The sequence below is a fragment of the Leptodactylus fuscus genome, chromosome 7 (assembly GCF_031893055.1).
Source record: "Leptodactylus fuscus isolate aLepFus1 chromosome 7, aLepFus1.hap2, whole genome shotgun sequence".
In the NCBI taxonomy this organism is placed as follows: domain Eukaryota; kingdom Metazoa; phylum Chordata; class Amphibia; order Anura; family Leptodactylidae; genus Leptodactylus; species Leptodactylus fuscus.
In genome coordinates, this window is record NC_134271.1 from 30,349,379 (window position 1) to 30,376,322 (window position 26,944).

The 26,944-nt window shown below is 43.6% G+C and overlaps 2 protein-coding genes across 3 annotated transcripts; one reads left to right on the forward strand and one right to left on the reverse strand.

The window, feature by feature from the left end:
* The first annotated feature begins 74 nt into the window (after positions 1–74).
* HNRNPUL2 (heterogeneous nuclear ribonucleoprotein U like 2) lies at positions 75–10,532 on the forward strand. Of its 2 annotated transcripts, none has more exons than XM_075281528.1 (14): positions 75–836; positions 1,227–1,356; positions 2,182–2,252; positions 3,154–3,293; positions 4,281–4,371; positions 4,448–4,560; positions 5,783–6,046; positions 6,579–6,701; positions 7,088–7,216; positions 7,299–7,467; positions 7,548–7,736; positions 7,818–7,930; positions 8,524–8,607; positions 9,772–10,532. In XM_075281528.1, exons 1-14 carry the CDS (start codon positions 389–391, stop codon positions 9,832–9,834), a joined length of 2,127 nt encoding a protein of 708 aa, XP_075137629.1. In that variant the 5' UTR covers positions 75–388; the 3' UTR covers positions 9,835–10,532. The 2 variants fall into 2 exon arrangements, with proteins under 2 accessions (XP_075137629.1, XP_075137628.1); XM_075281527.1 differs by having other exon boundaries at positions 76–836; positions 9,769–10,531.
* Positions 10,533–20,457: 9,925 nt separating this feature from the next.
* On the reverse strand, positions 20,458–21,096 carry LOC142214443 (LRRN4 C-terminal-like protein). Its single transcript, XM_075283390.1, has one exon. The coding sequence runs from the start codon at positions 21,094–21,096 to the stop codon at positions 20,458–20,460; it is 639 nt and encodes a 212-aa protein (XP_075139491.1).
* Between the last annotated feature and the right edge of the window lie 5,848 nt (positions 21,097–26,944).

Consider the following 26,944-nt stretch of genomic DNA (forward strand, 5'->3'; position numbering starts at 1 on the left):
TTTCAATACTCCAAGGGGGCGGGGAAACTTAACAGCCGGCCAATCACAGGTAGAAACGTTCAGTTGGTTAGCCTGTCCCGCCTGGTTTAACCAATCAGCGGACCGAACGTTAAAGGGGTACGTCCCCGAGGAGAGAGAGACATTATTTGTCAATAAGCTCGGTAGAGAAAGGCTGGCGACGTGTTAACGGAACGGAAAGCGTAAACGGCGCTGTCGTGATACGTGTGCTGAGGCCGTAGGCTGCGTGAGTTATAAAGCTGGGCTCACTTCCGCCAGCTTGCCGCTCACTTCCCTCCACTTCCGGGGTGTGGTCTCAGGAGCGCAGTCCACTTCCTGTGTGTTCAGAGCACATCCGCCCTGTGTGTCTTTATCTGTGATCAGCGGCATCATGAGCGGCCTGGACCCGCGCAGGATGAAAGTGACGGAGCTGCGAGCTGAGCTGCAGCGTAGGGGGCTGGATTGCCGGGGACTGAAGGCTGAACTCAGCGATCGGCTGCAGGAGGCGCTAGACTCCGAGATGCTGGGAGGAGAGGAGGAGAGAGCGCCCGGCAGCATGGAGGAGGAGACGGAGGAAGAGCGGGCCCTCGATCTCGCGGAGGGGGAGGACGAGGACGAAGCTGCAGCCGCCGAGGAGCCGCTGGAGGATGAAGAGGAAGAGGCAGCAGCGGCGCACAATGAGCAGGCGTGCGAAGCCCGCGAGGAAGAGGCGCCTGCAGAGAGCGCTGCGGAGCCGGCCGAGGAGATGGATGCGGCGCCACCTGCTGGTGATGGTGCAGGCAATCTGAATGGAGCGGCGCAGAAAGAGGAGGCCGGAGACTCTGAGGGGAAGGCGGAAGGTGAGAACTACAACTCCCATCATGTGTCCTAGTGATTCCTGCAACAGCTGGAGAACTACAACTCCCACAATGTGTCTAGGAGATGTAGTATCACAACAGCTGGATAGTCATTGTGGTTATAATAGACACTAGGGGGCGTAAGCTGGCACAGTATAAGTGATGACATGTGTCAGTGCTGTAAGGTATAGTGTTGTGTATACCTGCTTTATGTACCTGGACCACCATCCTGGTAGATATCCTGCCCCCTAGCTTCGATGTCTGGTACTGCTGGGTGGTTTTTGTATATACGGATCCATTCATTTAGTCATTATGTACGCGACTATCCGGTGACTATATATTTTTTTGTTATATGCAGGATCTTTACTAAACTTATGCTCTTATTCTTTATAGATGGACAGAAGGACAAAAAAGATAAACAGGGCAAGAATGCCGGAGCGCGCCAGGGGGTGAAAAGAGTGCGCGAAGAAGAGCAGCGGGGACGCACATATCACGAATACAAAGAAGAAGGTTACTATAGTCGGTGCGTTGTCTCTATATAAGCTCAATGTGGCTACTATTATTGGCTTTATTAGAGCCCTGGCTGACACATCTGTCCAGTTGTGTATTTATTGCTGCAGGACTAAGTGGATTTGCAGTCTGGAATTCGAGTAATATATGCTAATGGCATAGGCAATATGGCTATATTCTGGCACAGATCCTACCATGCCTTAGTAGTCTGAGACTCTTCCCTGCACTTGAGTGGCCCATCCAAGGATGTGGGGGTGCCTCAGACTATTCTATGGACAGTCTGCTCTGGAATGGACCGGCCTAGTATATGGGTCACCCATGTTTACTATCTTATATACTCTTCAGTTCAAAGGCCACTGAGACCCCCAAACATAATTCCCCTGCAGCGGACACTACTGGCCAAATGTACCATCACATGAGATCAAGGGACTTGCCCTTTTAAGGGTTTGTTCACTCTACCGTTAGTGAAGTCTCTTGCTCTCATCCATCATAGAATCAGAGCCACGGCCTAAACGTCAAAAGAGCAACTGTTGCAGCCGGAGCCCCCTCCAACTTTATATTTTCTCATTCTGTCAGGCAGAAGAAAATGTTATTCAGTTATGACTTTTATTGTAAAAACGAACAAACTTCACTGAAGAAGGCCGCCATCTTGCTTTTCACAGATGAAGGGAGCTCTGCCTGCATCTGTCACACTTTTGGCATTTTAGGCCTTTGCTCTGATCCTATGACAGATGAGAGTAATGGACTTCATTAACAGGAGTGTGAACTGTAGCTGCCCCCTGTAAGGACTTGGTAGGATAATGTTGTTTCAATTCTCAAAGTTCTCTGTTCTTTTCAGGTCCAAGTCACCTGTACCGACTGAGGAGGCGGCCGACGAAGTGGAAGACAGCGTCCTGTGTCTTGATAAATGTGAGGATTTCTCTACCACTTCCTAGTTATAATTCTGAAAAATAAATCTTTATCACCTATCGACAGGAACCTTGAAATAAAGTAATATATAGTAAGATACACACACACACACGACTGGTTGGAAATTTCCAGAGGCAAAGGGCAATGGTGGAAAGATAAACTGTTCTCCTTTCTTCCATACATTGTACAATAACCTGCATTCTCAGTGCAAACACTATTAAGAGTGCAGACTACTGTGAACTGTGCACACAAGATGGCGCTAGAGGGTTTCTCAGCCCTACTGTATTACTTCTTCCCAAATTGGCTCTAAGACATCCTTGCTTGAAGCCTATAATCTCGAGTCTGGTGACCAAAGAAAGTATATAATTTTTACAGTAGAATTTTTGGCGCAGTGGAGCCTTGGAGTGGTTTCTGCCGAACCTGCAAATATCAATTAATCCAGCTGACCTGCTAATATCTATGCAGGCCTACTGACAGTAGATGTCATATTGTTGGAGTTTACCTGGCTCTTTTTACTATTCTTGGAGATGATCTTTCTCCCCCTCTCCCGTTTTAGTATAAAGGCTGTGACCAAGTGTTGAGCAAGATGGCTGTTAGCTGTGAAACAAGATTTCAGCCAACCAAAGTGTGTGACTTTAAAGGGGTTATCCACTTTCTACAATTCATGCGCTGTTTCCACACTGCCTCGGTACTGGTGGGGTGGGGGACTCCTGCAGATCTAATATTGATGGCCTATCCTGAGAAACTGGATAGACCTGATTCTTTTGTTCTTGGAGATGTGTGGAATCTAACAGCAGCTTTCACCTATGCACTGCTCAGCCAAGCATGCCTGTGTGTTGGAGGGTGGGGGGTGTTTGGCTGGTGGCCGTCTGTCTACTCACTTTCTCATCTCTGGTTCTAGCTAACTGTGATCTGCAGTTTAAAATGGATAAGGACCGCTTTGGTGGACGGCCTCTGTTTTCTGAGAAGTTCCCTTCTTTGTGGTCAGGATCTCGAGCTACTCATGGAGTGTCAAAAGGAAAGGCCTATTTTGAAGTCCAGGTAAGAGATGGTTTTCTTGCTGTGCAGTGGGTCTTACAATAGTTCTACATTACCATAGTGTTGCATTGACTCTGGATTCATCAGGTCCTCTTTTGTCTGTTTACTGCATAATATTGCAAAGTCGTGGATCTCTTTGGTCTTTTATTGCCATCTGAAGCTTGTATTTGGATGTGTATATAATAAGGGGCTCCGGGTATTCATATGTTAATGAACCCCCAGCAATAAAGCTCTTCTAATTCACTAAAGCTAGTGAATTGCTAACTCTATGCTCGCATGTCCATTGGGCCAGGTGGACTCAAATACTGGTTATATACAGAGCCCAATGGACCCCATTGATTATAATTGTTTCCATTGTCTTTAAAAATAAGTGACCTTTCAGATTTCAGGCTGACATTGCAACAGAGTCAAATGTGAGCACAGCCTAATAATGTGAATATGGAACACAATATATCTAATTCTACATTATCAGGTACTGTATATAGTAATGTTATGACTAATAAATTTGTTGGAAATCTTAACTCTTATTTTAAAAAAAATCTAATGTGATCAGTAACATAAATGTATGTATGTGATGATGGGAGGGTCACAAGAACAAGGGTCCACTACGTGAATGTAGTGTAGGTGCAAATGAATGACCACCGCACTCACCTCTATGGGACTGATGGAGATGGGAGAAGTCAGACATATATAACCTAAGTGGGAGACCCCTTTAAGTGATTTTTTTTTTTTATATACGTTTGAAGGGGGGCAAAATCTCCTCTTGTCCGATTAAAGAGCAGAGTTCAGGAGAATTAACAATATAGCTAGAGCTAGAAATGGCTTCTATAAGCTGCTTTTATACTGCAGGACCCAATGTGATGCCTCACTGGTTATAAGAGCTGGGTAATCCCTATTTTTCTTCTGGTGACGACGTAAAGATTTCCCCCCCAGTATGTTGTCAATGACTAGTTCCAATCCTTAACAAGCCATCTTGATCTTTTTCTGTAGGTGACTGAGAATCTTCCCGTGAAGGAGGGCTGTACCGAAACTCCTGTGCTCCGCGTGGGCTGGTCCGTGAGTGGCTCTGCTCCTCAGCTTGGTAAATTTCTCACACTCTACCAGTCTGTCCCAACATGGTATGTCATGCCGATGCTTACCCCTCACTTGTCTGACAGGTGAAGATGACTTGTCTTTTGCTTATGACGGACGTGGGTTGAAGGTCACCAGCTCAAACTTTGAATCCTATGGGGAGGCTTTTGAAGCAAATGATGTGGTTGGCTGTCTTGCTGTAAGTTCCTGCTTTACTGTAACTCTTATTCTAGTCTAGTACACACTGGTGCAGATTGACTAATCCTGTCTAATAGACACTACAAACGTCCAGGTCATCACCGTGGCTGATAAATTTCACCGTTTCAGACGGACTAGTCCAAGCTTATTCTCCCGATTTGTTGCCCTGATTTACACCAAAAAAATCAACAATTTTAGTGCACAAAGTTGCACTTTAAACCTCGCCCCTTGTTCTCGATTATCCCTACGTATACTGGCTCTATGTAAAAAATGTATAAAGTTGCTTTCACCATTTCACCATCTCACCACCTGACATTTAAGCACTGTGCACCAGGTTACATTGTGAGTATTGCTTCTTTCCTCTGCACAGCTTTGGCGTTTTTTCTGCTAAGATGATTTTAACACTCAGGTCCCAAAACCAGTTGGTGGGAAATGTAACTTAAGGTGCTCATATATGTTAATTCTCCCCACTCCCTGTACACTTAAACACTGATAGGTTAAAAGGGGGCCATTCACCGCCTCCAACCGGTCCAGCTCCTTATCACTTAATAGGCTCCACTGATTCTGGAAGTTAGATTTTATTTTTTTTCCCTTCTCTCTAGCCTCCACCATTCCTGAGAAATCAATACTGTTAGTTTTGGTATCTGATGTACTATGTAGTCTCTGTACGATCAGGTTGGTGTTAGGCAGGAGCAGACAAGGGGTGTGATTTTGAGCTCTGACACCGGCTGTCTCTGATAGCTCTGAATCAGGCCCCACTCCTGTCTGACCCCGCCCACCTGACATCAGACACCCTAACTGCGCTTGTTGCTCAGGAATGGTGGAGACTAGAGAGAACACTCTAACTGTGGTGGATCAGGGACTATTAACAGATGCTAAGAACTTGAATTGGTGGAGATGGCGAAAGGTTTTCTTTAAACTTGCATATGTTCTGAATGAAGAGGGGTAAGCCTCTGTCAGAAATCTCTGGTGACTACTTACCTCCTGGGGGAAAAAAAGTGATTGAGCATCATGGCGGCTTCCTTCTTCCCGGTATGATTAGAGTGTCCAAGGCCCGTCTATGTATAAACCTCAATCTGACTGAAACTAAAAGGCATATATCCCAGAAATACTGATTAAAGATTTATGGCTTGTTCTGAGGTTAGACCATAGAAACAAAGGCGTTAATACAAATGTGTCGCTTCAGATCCAGACTTAACCTCTGTTTCCTCTTTTCTGTACAGAACCTAGACTCTGACCCGGTGGAGATATCCTTCACTAAAAATGGCACCGACTTGGGCCAGGCTTTTGTTGTGGATAAAAGTACCTTGGGAGATCAAGCACTACTGCCCCACATCTTGTGCAAAGGCTGCACCTTCCAGGTTAACTTTGGACAGAGAGAAGAACCCTGGCATCCACCACCCGATGGCTTCTCGTTTCTGAAAGAATTCCAGTCTGAGGATCTGACAAGGACACCTCTTCCCCCTAGTACTGCAGAGGAGTGTGAGGTAAGATAAAAATCGTGTGGGCTTTTTGCCTGCTGACGTGTCCTCTTCCTTATCTCTTACAAGTGTTTGGAAAGTTTTGTACTGGTGTTAATAATAATAATAATAATTTAAGAAATAATAAAAAATTAATATTCATAATGAAAATTTTTTCCCCTGCTTACTGGATGGGGCATAAGAACTTGATCACTCGGGAATTGCTGGGATCCAAGAGTAATCAGAATGGAGGTCCACACATGCTAACTTACTTGGTGAACCAGTATGACCATCAATCCATTCACTTCTATGGGACTACCAGTGATCCCTATTTCAGAAGTCCTGTAGGTGAATGGTGCGATGCTTGCGATTGTGTCTCCATTCATATGGGACATTAGTAGGGCATGCTACTGGACCCTGCACAATGACTTCTTCTCTATCTCGGGTGTCTCATAGTGGGATAACCGTTTTAAAGACTCGTCTGTTCCCCTAATATGTCTGTATTACAAATTCTGTGTATTTCCGATAATCTATTTTTTTATTCTGCATTATTTTCCAGGTTTTACTGATGATTGGTCTCCCAGGTACTGGCAAAACCACTTGGGCCAAAAATTATAGTAAAGACAACCCAGAAAAGCGGTTCCAACACCTTTCTACAGAAGCATTAATCCCACAGTTAAAGGTATGTTCATAGACTGATAGTATGCTGCTTGCAAAACCTATAAACAATCTTTCTGCATATATTTAATGGGGTTATGGCCCCTCTTCACGTGCCCCCTTATAGCATATGAATGTTGTTGTGAAGTCTCCATGTTCTGAGCTGGAACGGAGTTACTCTGTAGGAACATCTTTGGTTCTATGGGCCCATGGTGACCATGTGTTACCTGGTTGGGCATTTACCTGAATACCTGCCATGTCATACTACTCTTGCGCCACACGTTTTGGCTTTAAAGGTTAAAAGTGAGAATTAAAATTTTTCCCCTAGCATTGCTATCCTTGCTGTCAGCTTTATAGGTAATCCGTCCACTATACTGAATATTTTAAAGTAATAGGATTCTCTCCCTACAGACCGCTGGTCCGGATACCCCAGAGCTGGACCAAAAAGCTAAAGATAATCTTGTGCAGTTGGCAACAAAATGTCTCATCAGGCTGGTACCGGTGGCTGCACGCAGAAAGGGCAATTACATTATTGATCAGGTGAGACTAGTAACATATGGCATCAGCTATACCGGGCGCTTGCCTTGTGGCTTCTATCCTATTAACCAGTTTTATATTTTAGTGCACAGTGTATAGCTCAGCTCAACGCAGGAAGATGCACTGCTTCAAGGGGTTTCAGCGCAAAGCCGTGGTCCTGGTCCTCAAGGATGAAGACTGGAAGAGTAGGTTGGAGTCTCGCAAAGAGAAAGAGGAGGAGATTGTTCCTGACTATGTGCTCCTGGAAATGAAAGGTAACTGATGACCCCGACGGTAACTGCGGTGCAGGATTTTTATTTTTTGCAAAATTTTAAATCTTCATTTCTCCTTTCAGCTAACTTTGTCATCCCTACCAAGAGTGACTTTCTAGAGGATGTTGTCTATGCGGAGCTTGGCCAGGAAGAAGCTGATGCTTTGGTAGCTGAGGCTAAGAAGGAGGCACGCCAAAAGCTTCCTACAAATGACAAGAGGGGAAATCGCATGCAAAAGCGAGCCCGCACAGAAAGAGGCCGAGGAGGTGGCGGTAAGTCACAGGACATCTGAGGCCTTGATGGGGAATTGGACAATTACCAGTATTTGATGGGTTATTTGCTTTCTATCCTAGGAAACTATCAGCAGCAAAGGAACTTCAACAGTCGGATGTACATGCACCACTCCAGGCCGCAACCCTATCATCAGCAGCCACCACGGCAATACTGGGGGCCCCAAAGAGGAGGGGTAAGTAAATGGAGATTTCCTCTGCAGACTTTGTCCTAATTATACCTATATGGATAACGCCAGCGTTTCCATAGGTATGATTAAAGGGGCTCTATCAGCAAAATCAAGCTGATAGAGCCCCACATATGCATGAATAGCCTTTAAAAAGACTATTCAGGCACCGTAAATGTTATATTAAACTACCCCCCAGTTTTAAAATAATACCCTAAAAAAGAATGTGATCTACTTATGCATCATGCACGCTGGGCGGGCATTCGGGGTGCGCCGTCTTCTTCATCCACGCCTCCTCTTCCTCCAATGTCCTCGGGTCCCGTCCTCCTCCGGCGCTCGCGAACTGACATTGATAAAAAAAAATGTCCTGGGCGCATGTGCAGTAGCATGATTAGCTCTAAGCATGATTTTTCTGATGGAGCCCCTTTAACAATTGCTGCAATTTTTGCAATGTTGGGCCCTGGTCGAAGTGTCGCATATGGACTTGACTGGTGTCCTCAGCTTGCATAGAAAAGGTTTACATAGCCAACGTCATGGTAAAGTTCAGTGATCAGCAGACTTCAAGTTTACACGTGTATTTTTCCCTTTTCCTAAATATTCAGGGTTACCAGAATTTCTACGACCGTTATTCTGACCAGCAAAATAGATACTACGGACAGCAGAACTACAGACCACAGAACAGGGGGGTAAGTTTTATGAACAAAATCCATGAGAACAGAGGATGATGCCGGGCAACTTACAGATTTCTTGTGTAAATGTAGCTGTACGACTTGCTCATAATTTCCACTTAGCTGGAACCACTGGACATCAAAGCCTGTACGGTTTCTCTTTGGCAATCCCCATAGAGTTCTATGGAGCGGCAGAGAACATGTCTGATCACCACTCCAATCAGATGGGGGTCTCAGGACCACCATTCCTAGTAATCTTTCCTTTTAGATTAAGAATAACCTATTACATGAATCATACTTGAAATATCCATTTTAACTTGGGTTGCCCAGCGATGGTTGGAAAACGCAACATTCACATATCCTTATTTGGGGCCAGGCCCAATTCTGATATCTGTAATAGAATTGCCTTTTAGGGGTCTGTATTGTGAGCGTGCCACTTGGGCCCTATGTAGTTCTGTTAAAGGGATTCTATCAATAAAATGCAATTTTATTTTTTGGCTTTAAGAAAGGCTATTCTTCTCCTACCTTTAGATGTCTTCTCCGGGCCGCCGTTTGGCATAAATCCTGGTTTTCATCAGTATGCAAATGAGTTCTCACAGCACTGGGGGCGTCCCCAATACTGCGAGAGAACTCTCCAGCGCCGCCTCCATCTTCTTCAGGAACGGGTCTTTTTCCGGCGGTGGCTTCAAACTTCTAGGCCTCGGGCAGCCGACTGCGCATGCCTGCCTTCCACAAGAAAATGGCCGCTTACAATACTGTGTACCATTTTCTTGTGGCCAATGGGCATGCGCAGTCTGCTTTGCCTAAGGCCTAGAAGGTTGAAGCCAGCGCCGGAAGAAGCAGAGAGAAGCTGTTCCAGAAGAAGATGGAGGCGGCGCTGGAGAGTTCTCTCGCAGCATTGGGGACTCCCCCAGTGATGCGAGAGAACTCATTTTCATACCGACAAAAACTAGGATTTATACCGGATGGTGGCGCAGAGAAGACATCTAAAGGTAGGAGAAAAATAGGCTTTCTTAAGGCTATTCCAACCTGATACCCAGAAAAAAATTGCATTTTAATGCTAGAATCCCTTAAAGCTTGAGCCCCAGAACCCTGTGGTGTGTGGTTCAGCACAGTTGCACTATATACATGATAGTATGATTAATATATTAATAGACTTCGTGTTCTGTTTTTTCTCAGCAGTGGCAGAACTACAATGACCGATCACAATACTGGGATTACTACGGCTATCGTGGATATCGGTGAAAGAAGTCATAACGCAGGGGAAGGCAGCACGGGGGGCTTGGATTGTATATTTCTTTTTTTTTCTTTTCTTTTTTTTTTTTTTTTTTTTCTACATTAAAAGAAAAGCAAAAAATCCTTTTGTGAAGAAAGTGCAGCGCATGTAAAGGGTCATGGACTTGATCTCCTTTCAACGTGTGTGTGTTTTTTGTCAAGCTTAGAAAACCTTGTGAGGTGTATTGCAGAAATGTCACCCCCCAGGACATCTTGCAGCAGACACCTGTGTGAATGTCCGAACAGAGGGCTCCGTCCTGCCCTGCATCCTCCTGCTTAGCTGGGAGTAATATGCAGTAATTTTTACTTCCGTCTCATTATAACCCTGTAACCTTTTTAATTTTTATGCCAAGAAACATTTTTAAGAAATAAATTTCGTGTGATGTCATTTCTCTACAATTTTGTTGTGGGGGAGGGGGCCTCCCACATCTGTATGCTGCCCGCCACCTGCTTCTTCACACTGCTCTGGCTTCATTGTTATTAATGTAGAAAAAAAGTAGACAATAAACCCACCATAACTTGTTGATAAACATTGTCTGTGTGCCCCTGTGGCGTCAGATTGCTTCTGCATCTATAACGGATTCTTCCCCTTCTTGCTTTGTGACACTACAGCTCTTCACGGCTTCTGTTAACTTGCTAACCTGGTTCAACCCCTTTATCATCTATCTGCAGCATGGGTAATAACTTGCCGATTGGTGGGGGCCTGGCTGCTCAGACCAACACCTGTCACAAGACTGGTCCCAGTTTCCCATATGAATGGAGCGGCAGATCACACGGGTGCATTGCTGCTGCTTCAGCTCATCTCAGTTGGCAATCCCGACATGTTCTATACCAGTTCCTTGTCGTATGACTTTTGCACGCAGTTTTCTTATATAGGGTCTATGTGCGGTTTTATAGATTCAAACAAACCTCACTTAGATCCAGTTATCACTCCCCACATAGAGAACCGCACCCAAAAAGCGTTTTAGGAAAAACTGTGGTGGAAGCATATTGTGGTTTTCCCCGCAGTGCTTATCAGTCTACAGCATTTCCATAGATATTTTTGACATGCTGCGATTTACAAAAACGTGACCGTTCTTGAAATCGCAGCATATTGGCTACATAAATTTTTTTTTGTTTCTCTATCAGTATGTCTTTGGAATGTGGAAGGAAACCCATGCAAACACAGGGAGAACATACAAACTCCTTGCATATGTTGTCCTTGGCAGGATTCAAACCCAGGACTCCAGCACTGCAATGCTAACCACTGAGCCACCGTGTTGCCTTATTTTTCTGTAATGTGTGCATAGGATTAGCCAGAATCCCAACCACTTTGCATGAGCTGTAAACCGCTGCAGCAAAATGGTGGCATTTACAGTATGCAGGGCCCCCCAGCTTTAGTGTTTTCATACAGAACAAATTCAGGGCTGCGTTTGCTCTGTTGTGTATGTGACATGTTTTTATAGTTGTGTGCACAAGGTCTCATACTCAATCAACTGCCTGTCCTTGTCTGCTGTGTTGAGGTCCTATAGGTTCTCTCATTAAAGGAGCTGTCCAGGATGTGGACAAGTTTGACAACCCATAGTTTGCCGCTGGGGACAAGTTGATGTGTTCACTGGTGAAGAGCTATTTGTGTCAGAAGGGCATTTCTGACAGTCTAGGAGGAATGCCCCTCCTGAGTCAATAGTGCTATACTGTCAAGAGGGGATGTTCCTTGCCACCCAGCGTCATCGCTGGGCAGCAAGGAACACAGTTCAGGGCTATGGACTCTGTCAGGAGGGGGTGTTCCTCACAGACTGTCAGAAACGCCCTTCTGACACTGAAGAGCTACAGAACCAGCACAGGTAGCTCTTCGCCAGGGGCACATAACGGGAAAGCTGACAGTTTGCTGAATCGCATGTATCCGTGGACATGGAAGGTCCTCTTTAACAGGGAGGTGAATGGAGACATCTCTGAGTGAAGTACAAAGAATTATGGCAGGTGTAAGAAAACTGGAAGATGCCCATGTTAACAAATGCAGAAGATGCCACAAGCTCAAGACACTGTTAAAGGTATTTGGGTGCATTTATTAAGTTATTACTAGCACTAACAGATCTTTATTTAAAAATTCTCAAGATTTAGGCTCGTTTCTGGGCATAAACTATTTTTTTTTTTTATTACCATAGGAATAAATGGAGCAGTAGTGCACTTGTTTCTCCATTGCACCATTCATACAGGAGGGAATAAAGGATCCCCCCCCCAGCTGTCAGATCTCTACTCATCAGACACATGGAACATTAGGGTGACTGTAGGGGCATTACACTGTGCACAAAGAAAAATGAATGAGAATGGGTGGAGCTAAACTTGCAAATATTGTCACTCATTCTGTTCTTTGAAAGTTAGGAGGTATGGTTCTTATGCCTTTTCCCTGCAGCATCCTCTAGTATTGGGTAATAATAGCCCGGGTATGCTGGAACTTCTAGTTCTCTCCTCCTGGCCATCTGGCTGTTAAAACACATTGGAGGTTGGCATGTCCCAAACACAATCTGCGGACATAGATAGAGTTCAGTGCAGGGGTGGAGCAGGGATCCATCACTGGTATCACTTTAGGCTGTTACAAGCCAGAGACAGCACAGACTGGAGGAGATTTGCAGACAGCAAAGAGGTAGGCAGGCTCAGATTGGGGTGTCTAGGGCCCACTGCCATGACCCTGCAGATCAGCATTACTGAGACACAACGGCTAAAGGTAATAACATGTCAGGAGCCATGCTGCTCACCCACTATACCATGTGCAGCACTGCACTACCTAAACCTACTACTACAGCTTATATTGCAAGTGGACAGCATGGCTCCTAGAATTGTTACCATTACCTGTAGCTGCCGCATCCTGGAAAAGTTGATCTGCAGAGGTCCTGGCTTGTTGTATCATCGCAGATGTAATATTGAAAGCATATCCTAAGGACAAGCCATCATTATTAGAAACATAGATAAATCCTTTAAAGTGGTTGTCCAGGAATTGGAGCAACTCATGTTCGGGATGGAAGATGTAAAATAAAAAAGCATACTCCGCTGTCCCCGGTGCTCTGTTGTCCGCCGCCAGTGTCCATTCAGTCTCGTGCTGGCACTCCTTGCTGGGAGTTCCGCACCTCATGTGATCACTGAGACCAATTAGGTACAGGATTTCTAGAAATGAGACGCCGCCATGAGACTGAACTCCAGTTTATAGACAACCTCTTTTAAGGGGTTGTCTGGGCCAAATCTTTTATAGCCACTTTACTACTCCCCCATAATGTATGGGGAATAGAGATGAGCGAGTACTGTTCGGATCAGCCGATCCGAACAGCACGCTCCATAGAAATGAATGGAAGCACCTGGTACTTCCACTTTGACATCGGCCGGCCGCTTAACCCCCCGCGTGCCGGCTACGTCCATTCATTTCTATGCGAGCGTGCTGTTTGGATCGGCTGATCCGAACAGTACTCGCTCATCTCTAATGGGGAACAGTGATTGGGCTAACATCCTGTGTGGAAGGGGGACGTTAAACTGTGTAATTGAAGATTGTATAGATAATCTGTTTTCCCTTAGTCCGACACAGCAGCACAACACATGGGGTATTCCTGTCCCTGTGTGCTGTCAGGACAGGTGGAACTTTTAATCAATCAAGCTTCCCCTATAAGGGGTTAGAGAGATCCCCCTCCCCCCATGTTAATTATAAAGAAAAAATTTAGACAAAATATGTCCATTCAGAGGAAGATATAATGAGAGGGTAGCTTGTGCTGCTGTTTCGGACTAAGGGAAAACAGATTATCTATATAATCTTCCATTCCCCTTTCGTCCAAACAGCAGCACAACACATGGGGATGTAGCAAGAAAACCCCCTTATGTGGAGTGACCTCTTGGCATGCAGAGGACAAAACTGATTGCCCAAAGGCGACAGCCTCTGAGGTACGCCAATCTAGCAGCACATATGCGCTCCAGCCACACAGAATGCCTCTCGGCATAGGAAGTAGCGACTGCTCTGGTAGAATGAGCACACGGAACAGCAGGAGCAGCTAAACCCTGCGAATGAAAATAGCAAAGAATTGATTCCTTTAACCCCTTCCCAACATCCGCTGTAATAGTACGGCGCTGCCGGGAAGGACTTCCCGCAAACCTGCATGGTACGCACATACTGTGTGTGTACCATGCGCTGCGGGTGTCAGCCATAACATACGTCTGACTATGCCCTGTAACACCCGAGTCCGGAACCGGGTTCGATCACGGGTGTTAACCCCTGAGATGACGGCAGTCAAACATGACCGCCGGCATCTCAGGGGTTTCGGTATCTTTGCGGACTGATCGGCACCCCCTCAACAGTTTCGGGGGTGCTGATGTTCGTAGGGGGCAGCCCGGGGTCTGATCAGTGACCCCGGGTCTTCCCCATCACTTACCCCTCCACATACCTGGTTGATCCTGCCAGGAATGGAAGCTGTCATCCCGTGCGTCTACACAGGCTGACAGCTTCCTGTACACTGCAATACACGTGTAACACGTGTATTGCAGCGTACATCTAACTAAGCAGTGATCAGCATATCACTGCTTAAATCCCCCATGGGGACAGAAAAAAAAAGTTTAAAAAAAGTAAAGATAAAATTTTTTTTTAAAGTTTAAAATAAATTAGAAATAAATAAATAAAGCCCCAAAAATACCTTTTTCCCATATAAAATGTTTTACTATGTAAAATAAACAAAAATAGCAAAAAAAATTACATATTTGGTATCACCGCGTCTGTAAAAACCTGAACAATAAAATTAGAACATTATTTAACCCGAACGGTGAACGTCATAAAAAAAAAAAAAAAAAATGTAGAAAACCGCGCAAAATAATGATTATTCACCACCTTTCCCTTACAAAATGTTCAATAAAAAGTAATCAAATGGTCAAATGAAAACCAAAATGGTACCAATAAAAAGCAGAGGTCATCCTGCAAAAAATAAGCCCTCAACCAGCTCTGTCTAGCGAAAAATAAAAATGTTATGCCTCTCAGAAGATGGCGATGCAAAAATAATTGAATTTTTTCCCAAAATTGAATTTTATTCTGCACAAATAGCAACGCATTAAAAAATAATATAAATGAGCTATCGCCATAACTGTACCGACCCGCAGAATAAAGGTAACATGTTACTTATGCTGTACGCTGCACGGGGAAAAAAAAAAAAAATGCTAAAAAGCAATGCCAGAATTGATGTTTCCTTTTACATCCCACCCAGAAAGAATTAATAAAATGTAGTCAATAAGTTACAGGCCCCAAAATGGTGGCATTGAGAAGTACATGTAATACCGCAAACAACAAGCCCTCATATGCCCACATTGCCAGAAAATAAGAATAAAAATGTAGCTTGTACAATGTGAAGACAAAAACCCCAAAAGTCGTCAAATCATTAGGACATAAGTGGCTGCGACTAGAAGGAAATGTATAAGCTGTGCGAGCGTTTTCAGGGGACACCCCATATTTAGAGCTTATGAGAGAGAAGACACCAGCGCTGATCCCCCAGAATGCTCCTCTTCCCCATCCGTGTCATAGGAGCTAGTGGGAAAATAGAATGGGATTTGGTGTACCCAATTTACTCCGCACAGCTTACATATTCACTTTGGGGTTACTAATGCTCACTACATCACTTAATAAATTCTTTGAGGGGTGCGGTTTTCAAAATGGGGTCACTTTCTAGAGGTTTCCACTGTTTTGACTCCTCAAGGGCTTTGTAAATGCGACATGGTTCCTGAAACTGATCGCAGCCAGATCTGCCCTCTAAAAGCTCCTTGGCGCGCCTTCCCTTCTGCGTCTCGCTGTGCATCCATATATTAGTTTACACCCACAAGTGGGGTACTATGGTAGTCCGGAGAACTTGCAGAATAAATTGTGGGATGCGTTTTCTCCTTTAACCCCTTGTGAATGTGCAAATTCTATGGCTAAACGAAAATATTAGTAAAATAAAATCAAATTTGAAAATTTCACCTCCATTTTGTATTAATTCCTGTTAAGCACTTATAGGGTTAAATTACTAGGTATATGTTGTTTTGGCTTATTTAAGGGGTGCAGTTTTGAAAATGGGGTGATTTATGGGGGTTTCTAATACAAGGGTCTTTCAAAACCCCTTCATAACTGGATTAGTCCCTTAAAAAATGGGTTTTGGAAATTTCTTGAAAATTTTCAATATTGTTGTTTCACTTGTAAACCTTATAATGTTCGCAAAAAATAAAAGGGTGACTAAAGTTTGATGCCGACATAAAGCAGAGATCTGGGACATGAGATTTATGATATAATTTTGGCGGTCTGACTATCTGTATGCAATGCACATCATTTCAAACTTTATAAAATGCATATTTTTCAAAATTTCCACCAAATTTCCTATTTTTTCATAATTAAACACAAAACATATCAACCAAAATTTACCACTAACATGAAGTACAATGTGTTACGAAAAAAACAGTCTCAAAATCACTTTGGTAAGTTAAAGCATTCCAAAGTTATTGCCACATAAAGTGATACATGTCAGTTTTGAAAAATCCAGCTTGGTCAGGAAGTCAAAAAGTGCCATCGGCGGGAAGGGGTTAATGCATATTGCACATTTTCTGTTAGTACAATAAACCTCATTTCAATTCTGAAATATTACTGTGTCCATCAGTTATTAGATATATCAGACTGAAATGGCTGTTGCAAACACCAAAATATTTAGAACTAAAAATGATTAAGATTAATAGGGGGGCCCAAACTTTTCATAGGACTGTATGCTACTACCGTAGATTGATATTACATTGATGTTATTGATGTTAGTCAATAGGATTTCATGTAACTCCATTCACGGCTTCCATGTGTGGCAGGATAGTAGATATGAGACAATATGTACAATATGTTTCTGTTCAGGAGCCAGCCAGGACGGACATCGATATGGACCACCTTCCTGAAGACGACGAGACTTTCGACGTGCCCACCATGATGGCATCGGCACTGCTGGCCGGATTCACCTTTAATGTCAGTGTCGGGGTCTTTTATCTGTAGTTCTTACTTTCTGTCTATTTATAACACTGAACACATACAACGTGTCTACACTACACGGAATTCAGAAAAATCATGAAAACCTCTTTGAGACCTCCCAAAACTGCGCAAGTGATCTTCTAGAGGAGTGGTCTTCTCAAAGAACATGTATAAGAAGTATGTATAATATATAGTACAAGGGAAAAATCTGTGGTGTTTTAGAGAGGTATTTTACATGCTGTCATGGAGAATATTAGTGTATATATATATATATATATATATATATATATATATATCCTATACTGAAGATTACACACTATGTAATGGTGCCCTGGCAATGATGGAATAAAATAAGGGTTGTTTAGAGACCAGGCCGGGGCCTATGGACCTTCTTATCTTCCATTTTGCCCTGGAGATGCCAAACCTCTATTTTCCTCCCAGATTTTCGGCCTCCTTAGGACATGAATGAATAAATCTGGACATATCTTTGCTGTTATAAAGGCAGTGCATCATTGTACATTGGCCCCATGTTACTATTGGGGTTCAGACCCCACCTCACCCTTATCACGCCCATATACTGTATAGGAGAAATGGCTGGACATGTCTATGGCCTACTCCATGGATGTCTATGGGGGATATAGAGACAGCCAAGCCAGAGACTCTCTTAGACTTCAGACTAGAAGCCACAGACACATGTTGTCACCTCTATACTTCTTCCTCACTGTTAGGAACCTCCGAATGGCCATCAGGGATGGTGTGTGATGGAGGATCCAGGGCTACGTTCTATGTCTCCTCCCTATAGTGCGGCCCTGTTCTTCATCACTTACATTTGATCGGCACTTTTTACATTTGTCTCATAAGCATTATATAATATATAAGGTTTTGATCTTGTGGCCATATTTGCAACTGAGTTGTAACAAGTAAATATAAGAATTTTTCTTGCAGCCTCCTCCTCTCTTCATCACAGAGCACATCATGAGGAGGGCCGAGGACTACGTAAGTGATACCAGCGGACACTACACTAGAGAAGCGCAAATACATTTACATATCATTTACACTGATATGACCCAAATACCTGCCACAAAATATTGTATTTATCTCCCATACATCACCTCCTGCAAGTAGATACAATCCTATATGACACATGATGTTGTCTCTTTCCAGTTCTTCAGGAATCTACAAGAAGAGGAGGAAGAATTTACTATAGCGAAGGTGAGAACCTCATTCACATGTCCTCTGTACTTTTTCACCTTCTTTACATGTATTTACAGGTATGAAGTCTTGTTATGTTACATGTGATGTTTTTCTATCCCAAATACTAAGGCTTAGGTCATATGGGCAGTCACACTGTGATAGTAGGTTATAGATGTGAACAAGCCCTTACCTGCTATACAGATGACCAGAGACCCCTATGAACACGAAATGTTGTCATTTCCATATTTTTCTAGAGATGTATCCAGAACTTGAGTAGATGAAAGTGACTCTAATATTATATTATTACTATATTCTTATGACAGGCAAAACTCATCCAACTCCGGATTACCGAGAGCTACGTAAGTGATATCTGCAAATCATCATAACACAGGACATAATATTACATAATATTCAGATTTGTCACATACATCTGATATTCCAGAAATCCCCCTTCACTGCCCCCTCCCCACATAAAACAATATCATACAGTTGTGTTAGTTATTGTTCTGTATTGTAGCGCTCTATAGAGATTGTCATCATACACATCAGTCACTGCCCACAATGGGGCTCACTATATAATGTCCCTATATCACACACATATACAATAGGGTCAGTTTTATAGGAATATCAGTATATTGTGGAGTGTAAAGTAAACTCAAAGGGAACTCATGTAAATAGCAGGAGAACAGACAAACTCAATGCACATGTTGTACTTTGTACTTTCCAGAACTTCTTAGGTTTAATATGATATTTATCTCTTTACTTCTCCAAGGATGAAGATGACGATGAAGATTCTGAGGACGGGGTAAGAGCCTTGTACATATGCACTGTAATACATACATGTGATCACAGCCCAGAAGATCTCAGAGTCTATAATTCTGCAGATTCTTCTTATTCCACATGTTACTGACTGATCACATCCAGATCCTGACACATAACATGTCATTCCATTACACCAGCACCAGAGATCCTCTATAGAGCGGGATCTTCTCACCACTTCTTATAGATCCACTAGATTACTACACATGGTAATAATATTACATGGCACAGAAAACTAACCATTACCTGATCTATTGCAGCGGCTCTACATGAAGCTCGATGATGGCGTGACAATCCTGGATGATGTAAGTGATGTCACTGTATGATCATATTATATCATGGAGATCCATCATTTGTCTTGACAGTTATCTGAAATAAAAGGATTTATATTCATTTGTGACTTCATTTTATTCATAGGAACCAGCGATGGAGACGTCTGTAGAGTCCTCAGAGGAAGAAAAGCATACGAAAAATCACCAGGCATAAATTAATGCAAAAATACAAAATCTTTAATTCAATAAAAATACACATAACAAAAGCACATATAACAATACATATAAAAGATACAGGGAAACTGATATACCAAAAAGCAGAGGCACAAGATGGTATGGAAAGATGTTACAACGAGTATTGTAGCAGCAAAAAGTGACACAGAGTACATACAATTAGCTGGGTGTGCAAGTAGAACAACACTGAAACCCCTTAAGGAAGATATATAATGACCCATTAAGATGTCCCTATGTACCAGTTGGTAAAAAAGGGTTAACTGTGCAAAAAGGATACCTGCATGTTATAACCAGAAAGGTCAAAGACTTGCCCCAAAAATCAATTGTGCAGTATATATGCCTGCATGCAGAAAGTAACTCACATGAAAGACCTAATAGAGGGGTTAACTGTGCAATGTATGTGACTGCATGCATGAACCTATAGACAAAAGGACTTTTGCCCAACAATCCAGGGTTAATTATGCATTCTATGTATCCATATGAATGGGTATGTGAGAGATATATCATATCCCTTGACAAAGCCATATAGCCCCTTATATGGGGGTTATTTTCGCCTTCCTCTGGTTCACACTATTTTATGCAGAAAATCCTATAAATTCTACTGGATGGATAAAATTTCTAGCGCCGGTGAGCGTTTTATGCGCTCATGTACTGCATTTCCGACTCTGTGTCCGGTTTAAAAAAACAGTTTCGCCGCGGAGAGCATAAAACGCTCACCGGCGCACACGGCCAGAGACTTTTCAAGCCCATTCAAATGAATGGGATTGAAACATGCCGGCAGGTTTCCATCTCCTGCCCCTGTTTTGTGCAGGAAATGGAAACCTGCAGAATGTAGTATGGGCGCAGATGTGAACGAGACCTGAGTGTTTTATGCTCGGACATGCAGGACTCTGTGTCCAGTTTAAAAAAAAAACGGTTTCGCCGCGGAGAGCATAAAACGCTCACCGGCGCTTACGGCCGGACTCGAAATGACAGGTTTCCATCTTCTGCATGCAGAAGACGGAAACCTGATAACGGAGTCCAGACGCTGGTGTGAACCCAGCGTAAACCACATTATACTGTCCACTTTAATACAAGATTTACAAATGGAATTTCCCTTTCTCACAGGTTTTCAATGCTTTCTGCCTTAAATGACATGTTAGCTACCCCCATATCTCCTTGTCTTGTTCTTTTAATACTTCTCTTTTTCCTACTCCAAGACCAATAAATAAAGGCAGAAAAGCCCAATACCCCAGCAAGTGCTGCCAAACCAACTCCTATTGCCAAATACATAGAAGATCCAAGTGCATCATAGGTATGGAATATGCCACATGGTCCTACAATATCTTCCTGGTCCAGCTCTTCATCTCCATGGTCTACCTGGTTTTCTCCTGCATCATTTATGGCTACCACACACACCCTGTAAGCAGTTCCTGGAAGGAGATTTGTTATTGAGAAGAAGCGGTATGTCTGATTGAGTAAGGGTCCCACCTCCAGTGGTCCTTCAGGTGTACCGTACATCACTCTATATGACTGCACAGTTGAGAGAGGAGAACACCAGCTCACCCCAATTCCAGCCTGTCCAGCAATAACCTGTCTCAAACGGGGCGATTCAGGAAGAACTGAGCTTCCACTAATCCCAGGCAGTGGTGAACCTAGCCTCTCTGCTGCCTGAGGCGGACAATCAAAAGACACCCCCCCTAAACCCCCCCCCCCCCACTGTTGAGTCCGGGGCGGGGCGGGGCGGGGGGTGTTTTTCATCTTTTGATCATCTGCTGCAGACAGCTGGGGGTGCTAGCGAGAACATTACAATAAATACAATGCAGTAATATTTTGTGTAGTAATACTCACAGGAGACGTCTTCCCACATTTCCTGTCTCTTCCCTCTGGACCGCCATGACCACTTCTTCCAGCTGTGATTTGACTCTGTAAAGTTTGAAACATAGACATCTTTGACGCCTCACTTCTCCACGCACCCAACCCCTATATATATATGTATATGAGGGAACATAATAAACAGTGTTACCTCTCCGGGATTCGATGTTAATCCTAGCAGGCTTTGGGCCTATGTGGTAATGTCCCAGACGTCACGTGGTCTGCAATATTACCATTTAGGCCCAAAGCCTGTGCTAGCAGTACCATACAGGCCCAAAGCCTGTGGTAGCAGTAACAGATTGTTGCCATACAGTCAAACCTCAGAAAAGAATAACCACACATCACTTGTAATAAAATATAATGAATTTTATTAATATCCACTAAAATTAAGGACATACAGAAAAATACATAATATAAGAATACATATAGGGGGAATTAATCAATGTATCAGTATACCAGAACAGTATATAGGTAGGTGAAAGAGTTACTGAGGTATAATATAACAATATGCTGTAACGTAAATCATTCAGTGCTGTTCAATAGTGTACAAGGGTATATATATATAATACTATTACAATAATAGTAAAACGATTAATATCACCACTTCACCAGAATCATCCATAAAACGCTTATCAAATACCTACACTGTCAGGGAGCCTGTGCGCGTTTCACCCATAAACCAATGGGCTTCGTAAGGGGACACTGACAAGATGAACACTGAGAAGGTGAACACTGGGACTTGTAATGACTTGTGTGACTCCTCCCCTCCTGATAGTGCTCGTCTATGGACGAGTGCTAGGGGAGGCGTTCCCCCCGCTCTCACAGTATAGCGCTATAGGCGGTGCCGTGTGGAAGGGCGTCCCTGACTGACTGTCAGGAATGCCCTTCTGACGGTGAAGATATGGTACCGATACCGATAGCTCTTCACCCGGGGCACAGAACATGAAAGCCGACAGTGCGCTGAATTCAGCGCACTGTTGGCTTTCTAGCGATATATAAAACCGCATGAGCCCCAACTGATGAAAGGTCCTCTTTAAAGGGGCCCTATCAGCAAAATTTTGTTGTATGAGCCCCACATATGCGTGAATAGCCTTTAAAAAGGCTATTCAGGCACCGCTAATCTTATTTTAAACCCCGCTCCTGTTTTAAAATAAAACTATAAAAACATATAGGTAAATCATACCTTTGTATGCACAGGGGGCGGTCGTGCACAATCCAACGTCATCTTCGGTCCCGCCTTCCTCTTCTTTCTTCTTCCAGCGACGTCCTCCTGTCCTGGCTCTTCTCCGCCTTCATCTTCTGTTCTTCTGGAGTGAAGACGTTCGTGAGCGTACTACGCATGCTCGCGTAGTTCTAAGGGATACTTAGAACTACAACAAAAATGGCGTCGGCGCGTGCGCAGTAGCGCTCCAGAGGGAGCGCTCCGGAGGGAGCGCTACTGCGCACGCGCGGGATTTGAATGCAACCCGCCGGAAGAACAGAAGATGAAGGCGGAGAAGAGCCAGGACAGGAGGACGTCGCTGGAAGAAGAAAGAAGAGGAAGGCGGGACGGAAGATGACGTCGGATCGTGCACGACCGCCCTCTGTGCATGCAAAGGTATGATTTACATACATGTTTTTATAGTTTTACTTTAAAACGGGAGCAGTGCCTGAATAGCCTTTTTAAAGGCTATTCACGCATATGTGGGGCTCATACAGCAAAATTTTGCTGATAGAGTCTCTTTATGCCTATGAGGAGACCACCAACTGCAGCTTCAGTGATGTCATCACCCTGAGTTGATGCAAGAGGAATTGGAGGAGGATAAAGGACTGGGTCAGGCTCTTTATGGTGGACAGTCCTTGGATACCTAGACTGGAAGAGGGGGAGGAGAAGGAAGATTCTTTTTTGGATGCAGAGGGAGCCTTGATATGTTACAGCCAAGAGAAGAAGCTGACCCTTATTTCTATCAAGATGATAATGAAGATCACAATGGACAATTGGGTGGCACGGTGGCTAAGTGGTTAGCACTGCAGCCTTGCAGCGCTAGAGTCCTGGATTAAAATCCAACTAAGGAATGAGTACTGAATCACCAACGCTTTTACTGGAAAGCCAAAATGGGGGTATTTTTCCCTGTCTCCTAAAGAGAGGACAAATTGGCATATTATCAGGATAGGCTGTATACCAACATCTTGCTGCAGCTATTTATTTTTTTTTTGGGGGGGGGGAGGGGCACTGCAAGTGCCAGTCACATGTACCCCGGTACCCTCCTCTGGCAGTGCCACAGCTACAAGTATCAGGAGGAAAGGCAGCAACATCAGCAGCCACTACAGTATCTGAAACATGACAGACTAGAAATAGTCACCGTGACACCGAAGCAGCAACATGTGTTGTTTTGTTGTTGTTTTTTTGTTTTTTTTACCTTCCCTGGCCTCATCCAATTTTTTTTAAATCCTGGATAACCCCATTTTGGATAACTATGCAGTATATTTAACCCCACCTTTGTCACTTATTAAAGCAGAATCCACTTAACAGACTACCTAGCTGTGTGGTGGCTTGTATCTTTCAGCTGGCTCATATGACCATTACTAATTTGGACTTCAATACGGTGATATTTTGAGTGGATTGCGCTCACACTTCCATTGAAATAAATGGGCAAGTTGGGAGGTGTTTTTTTCAGGGAGTTTTTGCGGCATATTCTGTCTGAAAATCGGTCTGCAAAAAACCTAACCTAAATGTCATCTAAAGCCACCGACTAGGGAAGATTTATCAACCCTCTATGACATTTTTGGATGGCGTTGTAGCACAAAGGTACCCCCCCCCCCCAATGTTGGCAAAGTGGAGCGATACGCCATCCTACTAATATTATAAATGTGAAAGTTTGTGTGTTTGGATGTTTGTGAGTTTGGATGTTTGTTCCTCAATCACGCTAAAACGCCTGGACGGATTTGCGTGCAATATTCCACAAACATAGTTTTCCCTCAGGATTGAGTCACAGGCTACTTTTGGTGCCACTAAACAACATGGCTTCCTAGCAGGAGACTCACAAAAGCAGGACTCCTAGCCCCAGCTATAGACTCACACACACTGCCTGGCATTTCCTGCCTCAACCTGCCTGCACACTCCTTACTGTCACCTCAGGAGTGGCCCTCACTCTACTCACTCACATTTACATATAGATTTCCACTATATAACACATCACATTGTCTGTATCACTACATACACAATACAAAACATCACATTGTAATTACATGTATCTCCTATCACTGCTATATACAGTACCTGATACATATATACTCCTGTACACAGGCTGTATATCCTATTAATATTATAAATGTGAAAGTTTGTGAGTTTGTGGGTTTGTGTGTTTGGATGTTTGCATGTTCGAATGTTTGTTCCTCAATCACGGAAAAACCGCTCGACCGATTCGGCTGAAATTTTCCACAAACATAGTTAATACGCCCGATTAAACAATAGGCTACTTTTCGTCACAATAGCGCACACACGTTTGTGCCAGGACCCCCACAAAACCCAAACTCACACCACCATCTCTGCAATCTCACACACTTTGGACCATAGCAAGCCACAAAATTCATATTGCCCTCTACAGCCTCGCCCCTAACCCCACACAATCTCATATACATATACTTTACCACTTTGCCCCTCACCTTAACGATACTCCAGGAGGCTCTCTTTAACGCTCCGGAGCAGCCATGTTTGCCGACCCCCACCGCTCTGACAATCCGCGACACCCCCCACCCATGTCAATACCCCTAGGCGGTCTACAAAATGCAAAAAAATTTTTTTAAAAAAAGTAAAAAAAAATATAAAAAAAATAAATAAAAAGGATTAAAAATTCAAATCACCCCCTTTTCTCTAGAACACATATAAAAGTACTTAAAAACTGTGAAACACATACATATTAGGTATCCCCACGTCCGAAATCGCCCGCTCTACAAAGCTATACAAATATTTTTCCTGTTCGGTAAACGCTGTAGCGGGAAAAATGGTCAAAAGTGCCAAACCGCTGTTTTTTCACTGTTTTGATTCTGATAAAAATTTGAATAAAAAGTGATCAAAGCAATAACATTTCCCGAAAATGGTAGAACTACAAAGTACACCCAGTCACGCAAAAAAAGACGCCCTATACATCCCCGTACACGCACGTATAAAAAAGTTACGGCTGTCGGAATATGGCGACTTTTCAAAAAAAAAAAATTTAAACACAGTTTTGGATTTTTTTTAAGGGGTCAAAATGTAAATAAAACCATATAAATTTGGTATCCCCAGAATCGTAAGGAAACACAGAATACAGGGGACATGTCATTTTGGTTGCACAGTGAACGCCGTAAAACCAAAGCCCGTAAGAAAGTCGCAGAAATGCATTTTTTCTTCAAATCCACCCCATTCTGAATTTTTTCCCTGCTTCCCAGTACATTATATAGAATAAATAATGGCGGCATCAGGAAGAAAAATTTGTCCCAGGAAAAATTAAGACCTCATATGGCTCTGGGAGCGGAGAAATAAAAAAAGTTATGGGGTTTAGAAGGAGGGGAGTCAAAAACGAAAATCAAAAAATGCCATCGGCGGGAACTTCAAATACTTCTGTCCCAAAGTCACTATGTAAAGTTTCTCACAACACCGTATAGCAGCTCAAATACAAATTAACTTCAACACAAAAGTCTCATGTATTGTCTGAATTACAGCAAAAACAAGATACAAAGTTACATTTCATATCCCATACCTTATACACAGTACTAACACCTTACCCATGCCTGTATATACCCACTTCTACAATCACCGCAGACGAAGTCGCGGGTACCAGCTAGTTCTTAATAAATCTGACCCATTGTATCTACAGTATACAAAGATAAACTAGGAAGTTTCTTAAATAATCTACCCGGTACAGACACACAGCCTGAAAGAGATTATGTACTGTGATAGAAGTGAGTGTTCTGTGCCATTTAAAGGTTAGCTGTGGTCTCACCAAACCCAGAGGTCCAAAAAGGGGGATCAGATAATGGGTGGGGGTCAAAAGAAAGGGAACCAAATACAGTGTGTGGGCCAAAAAAAGGGTGGAATATTATGTATTGGCGGCCAGTAAAGGGGGCATTATACAGCGTGAGGGTCAGTAAAGGAGGTGTTATTCACTGTAGGTTCCAGCACAGGTGGCATTATACAGTGTGGGGGCCAGTAAACTATGGAACAGCAGAGAGGCCAGGTTCACACCTGCCTCAGTAGGCCAAAAAAAGGGCAGCATATTATATGTTGGGGGCCAGTAAAGGAGCGTTATACAGTGTGGTGGCCAACAATGGGGTGTTATACAGTTTGGGGCAGTGACATAACTAAAGTCTTGTGGACCCTGGTGCAATCTTTTGTCCGGGGTCCCCTACCTCATCCCTACAGTGAATTCAAGATAGTGATGGTTCTGGGTGCTAAGGAGTCTAATCCACCTTAGTGTGGTTAGGGGAATCTTTAGGTCTACTGGGTTTATGGGCCAGATGGAAGTTGCAATCTCAATACTGATGCCAGTGCTTATGGGCTCCCTAAGGCTCCTGGGCCCTGGTGTGACTGCACCCTCTGCCCCCCCTCAGGTTACGCCCCTGGTGTGGGAACCAGTAGACTGTGGAGCAGAGAGGCTAGATTCACCCCTACCTCAGCGGGCCAAAAAAAAGGGCAGCATATTATGTGTTTGGGGCCAGTAAAGGGGGCGTTATACAGTGTGACAGTCAATAGACTGTGGAGCAGCAGACAGGC

Coding starts and splice junctions, on each gene's coding strand:
- HNRNPUL2 (XM_075281527.1), top strand. CDS start 389: ATGAGCGGCCTGGACCCGCGCAGGATGAAAGTGACGGAGCTGCGAGCT. Junction 6,047..6,578: donor GTACTGCAGAGGAGTGTGAG/GTAAGATAAAAA, acceptor ATTATTTTCCAG/GTTTTACTGATGATTGGTCT. Junction 7,931..8,523: donor GGGGGCCCCAAAGAGGAGGG/GTAAGTAAATGG, acceptor CTAAATATTCAG/GGTTACCAGAATTTCTACGA.
- LOC142214443 (XM_075283390.1), bottom strand. CDS start 21,096: ATGAAAAACACCCCCCGCCCCGCCCCGCCCCGGACTCAACAGTGGGGG.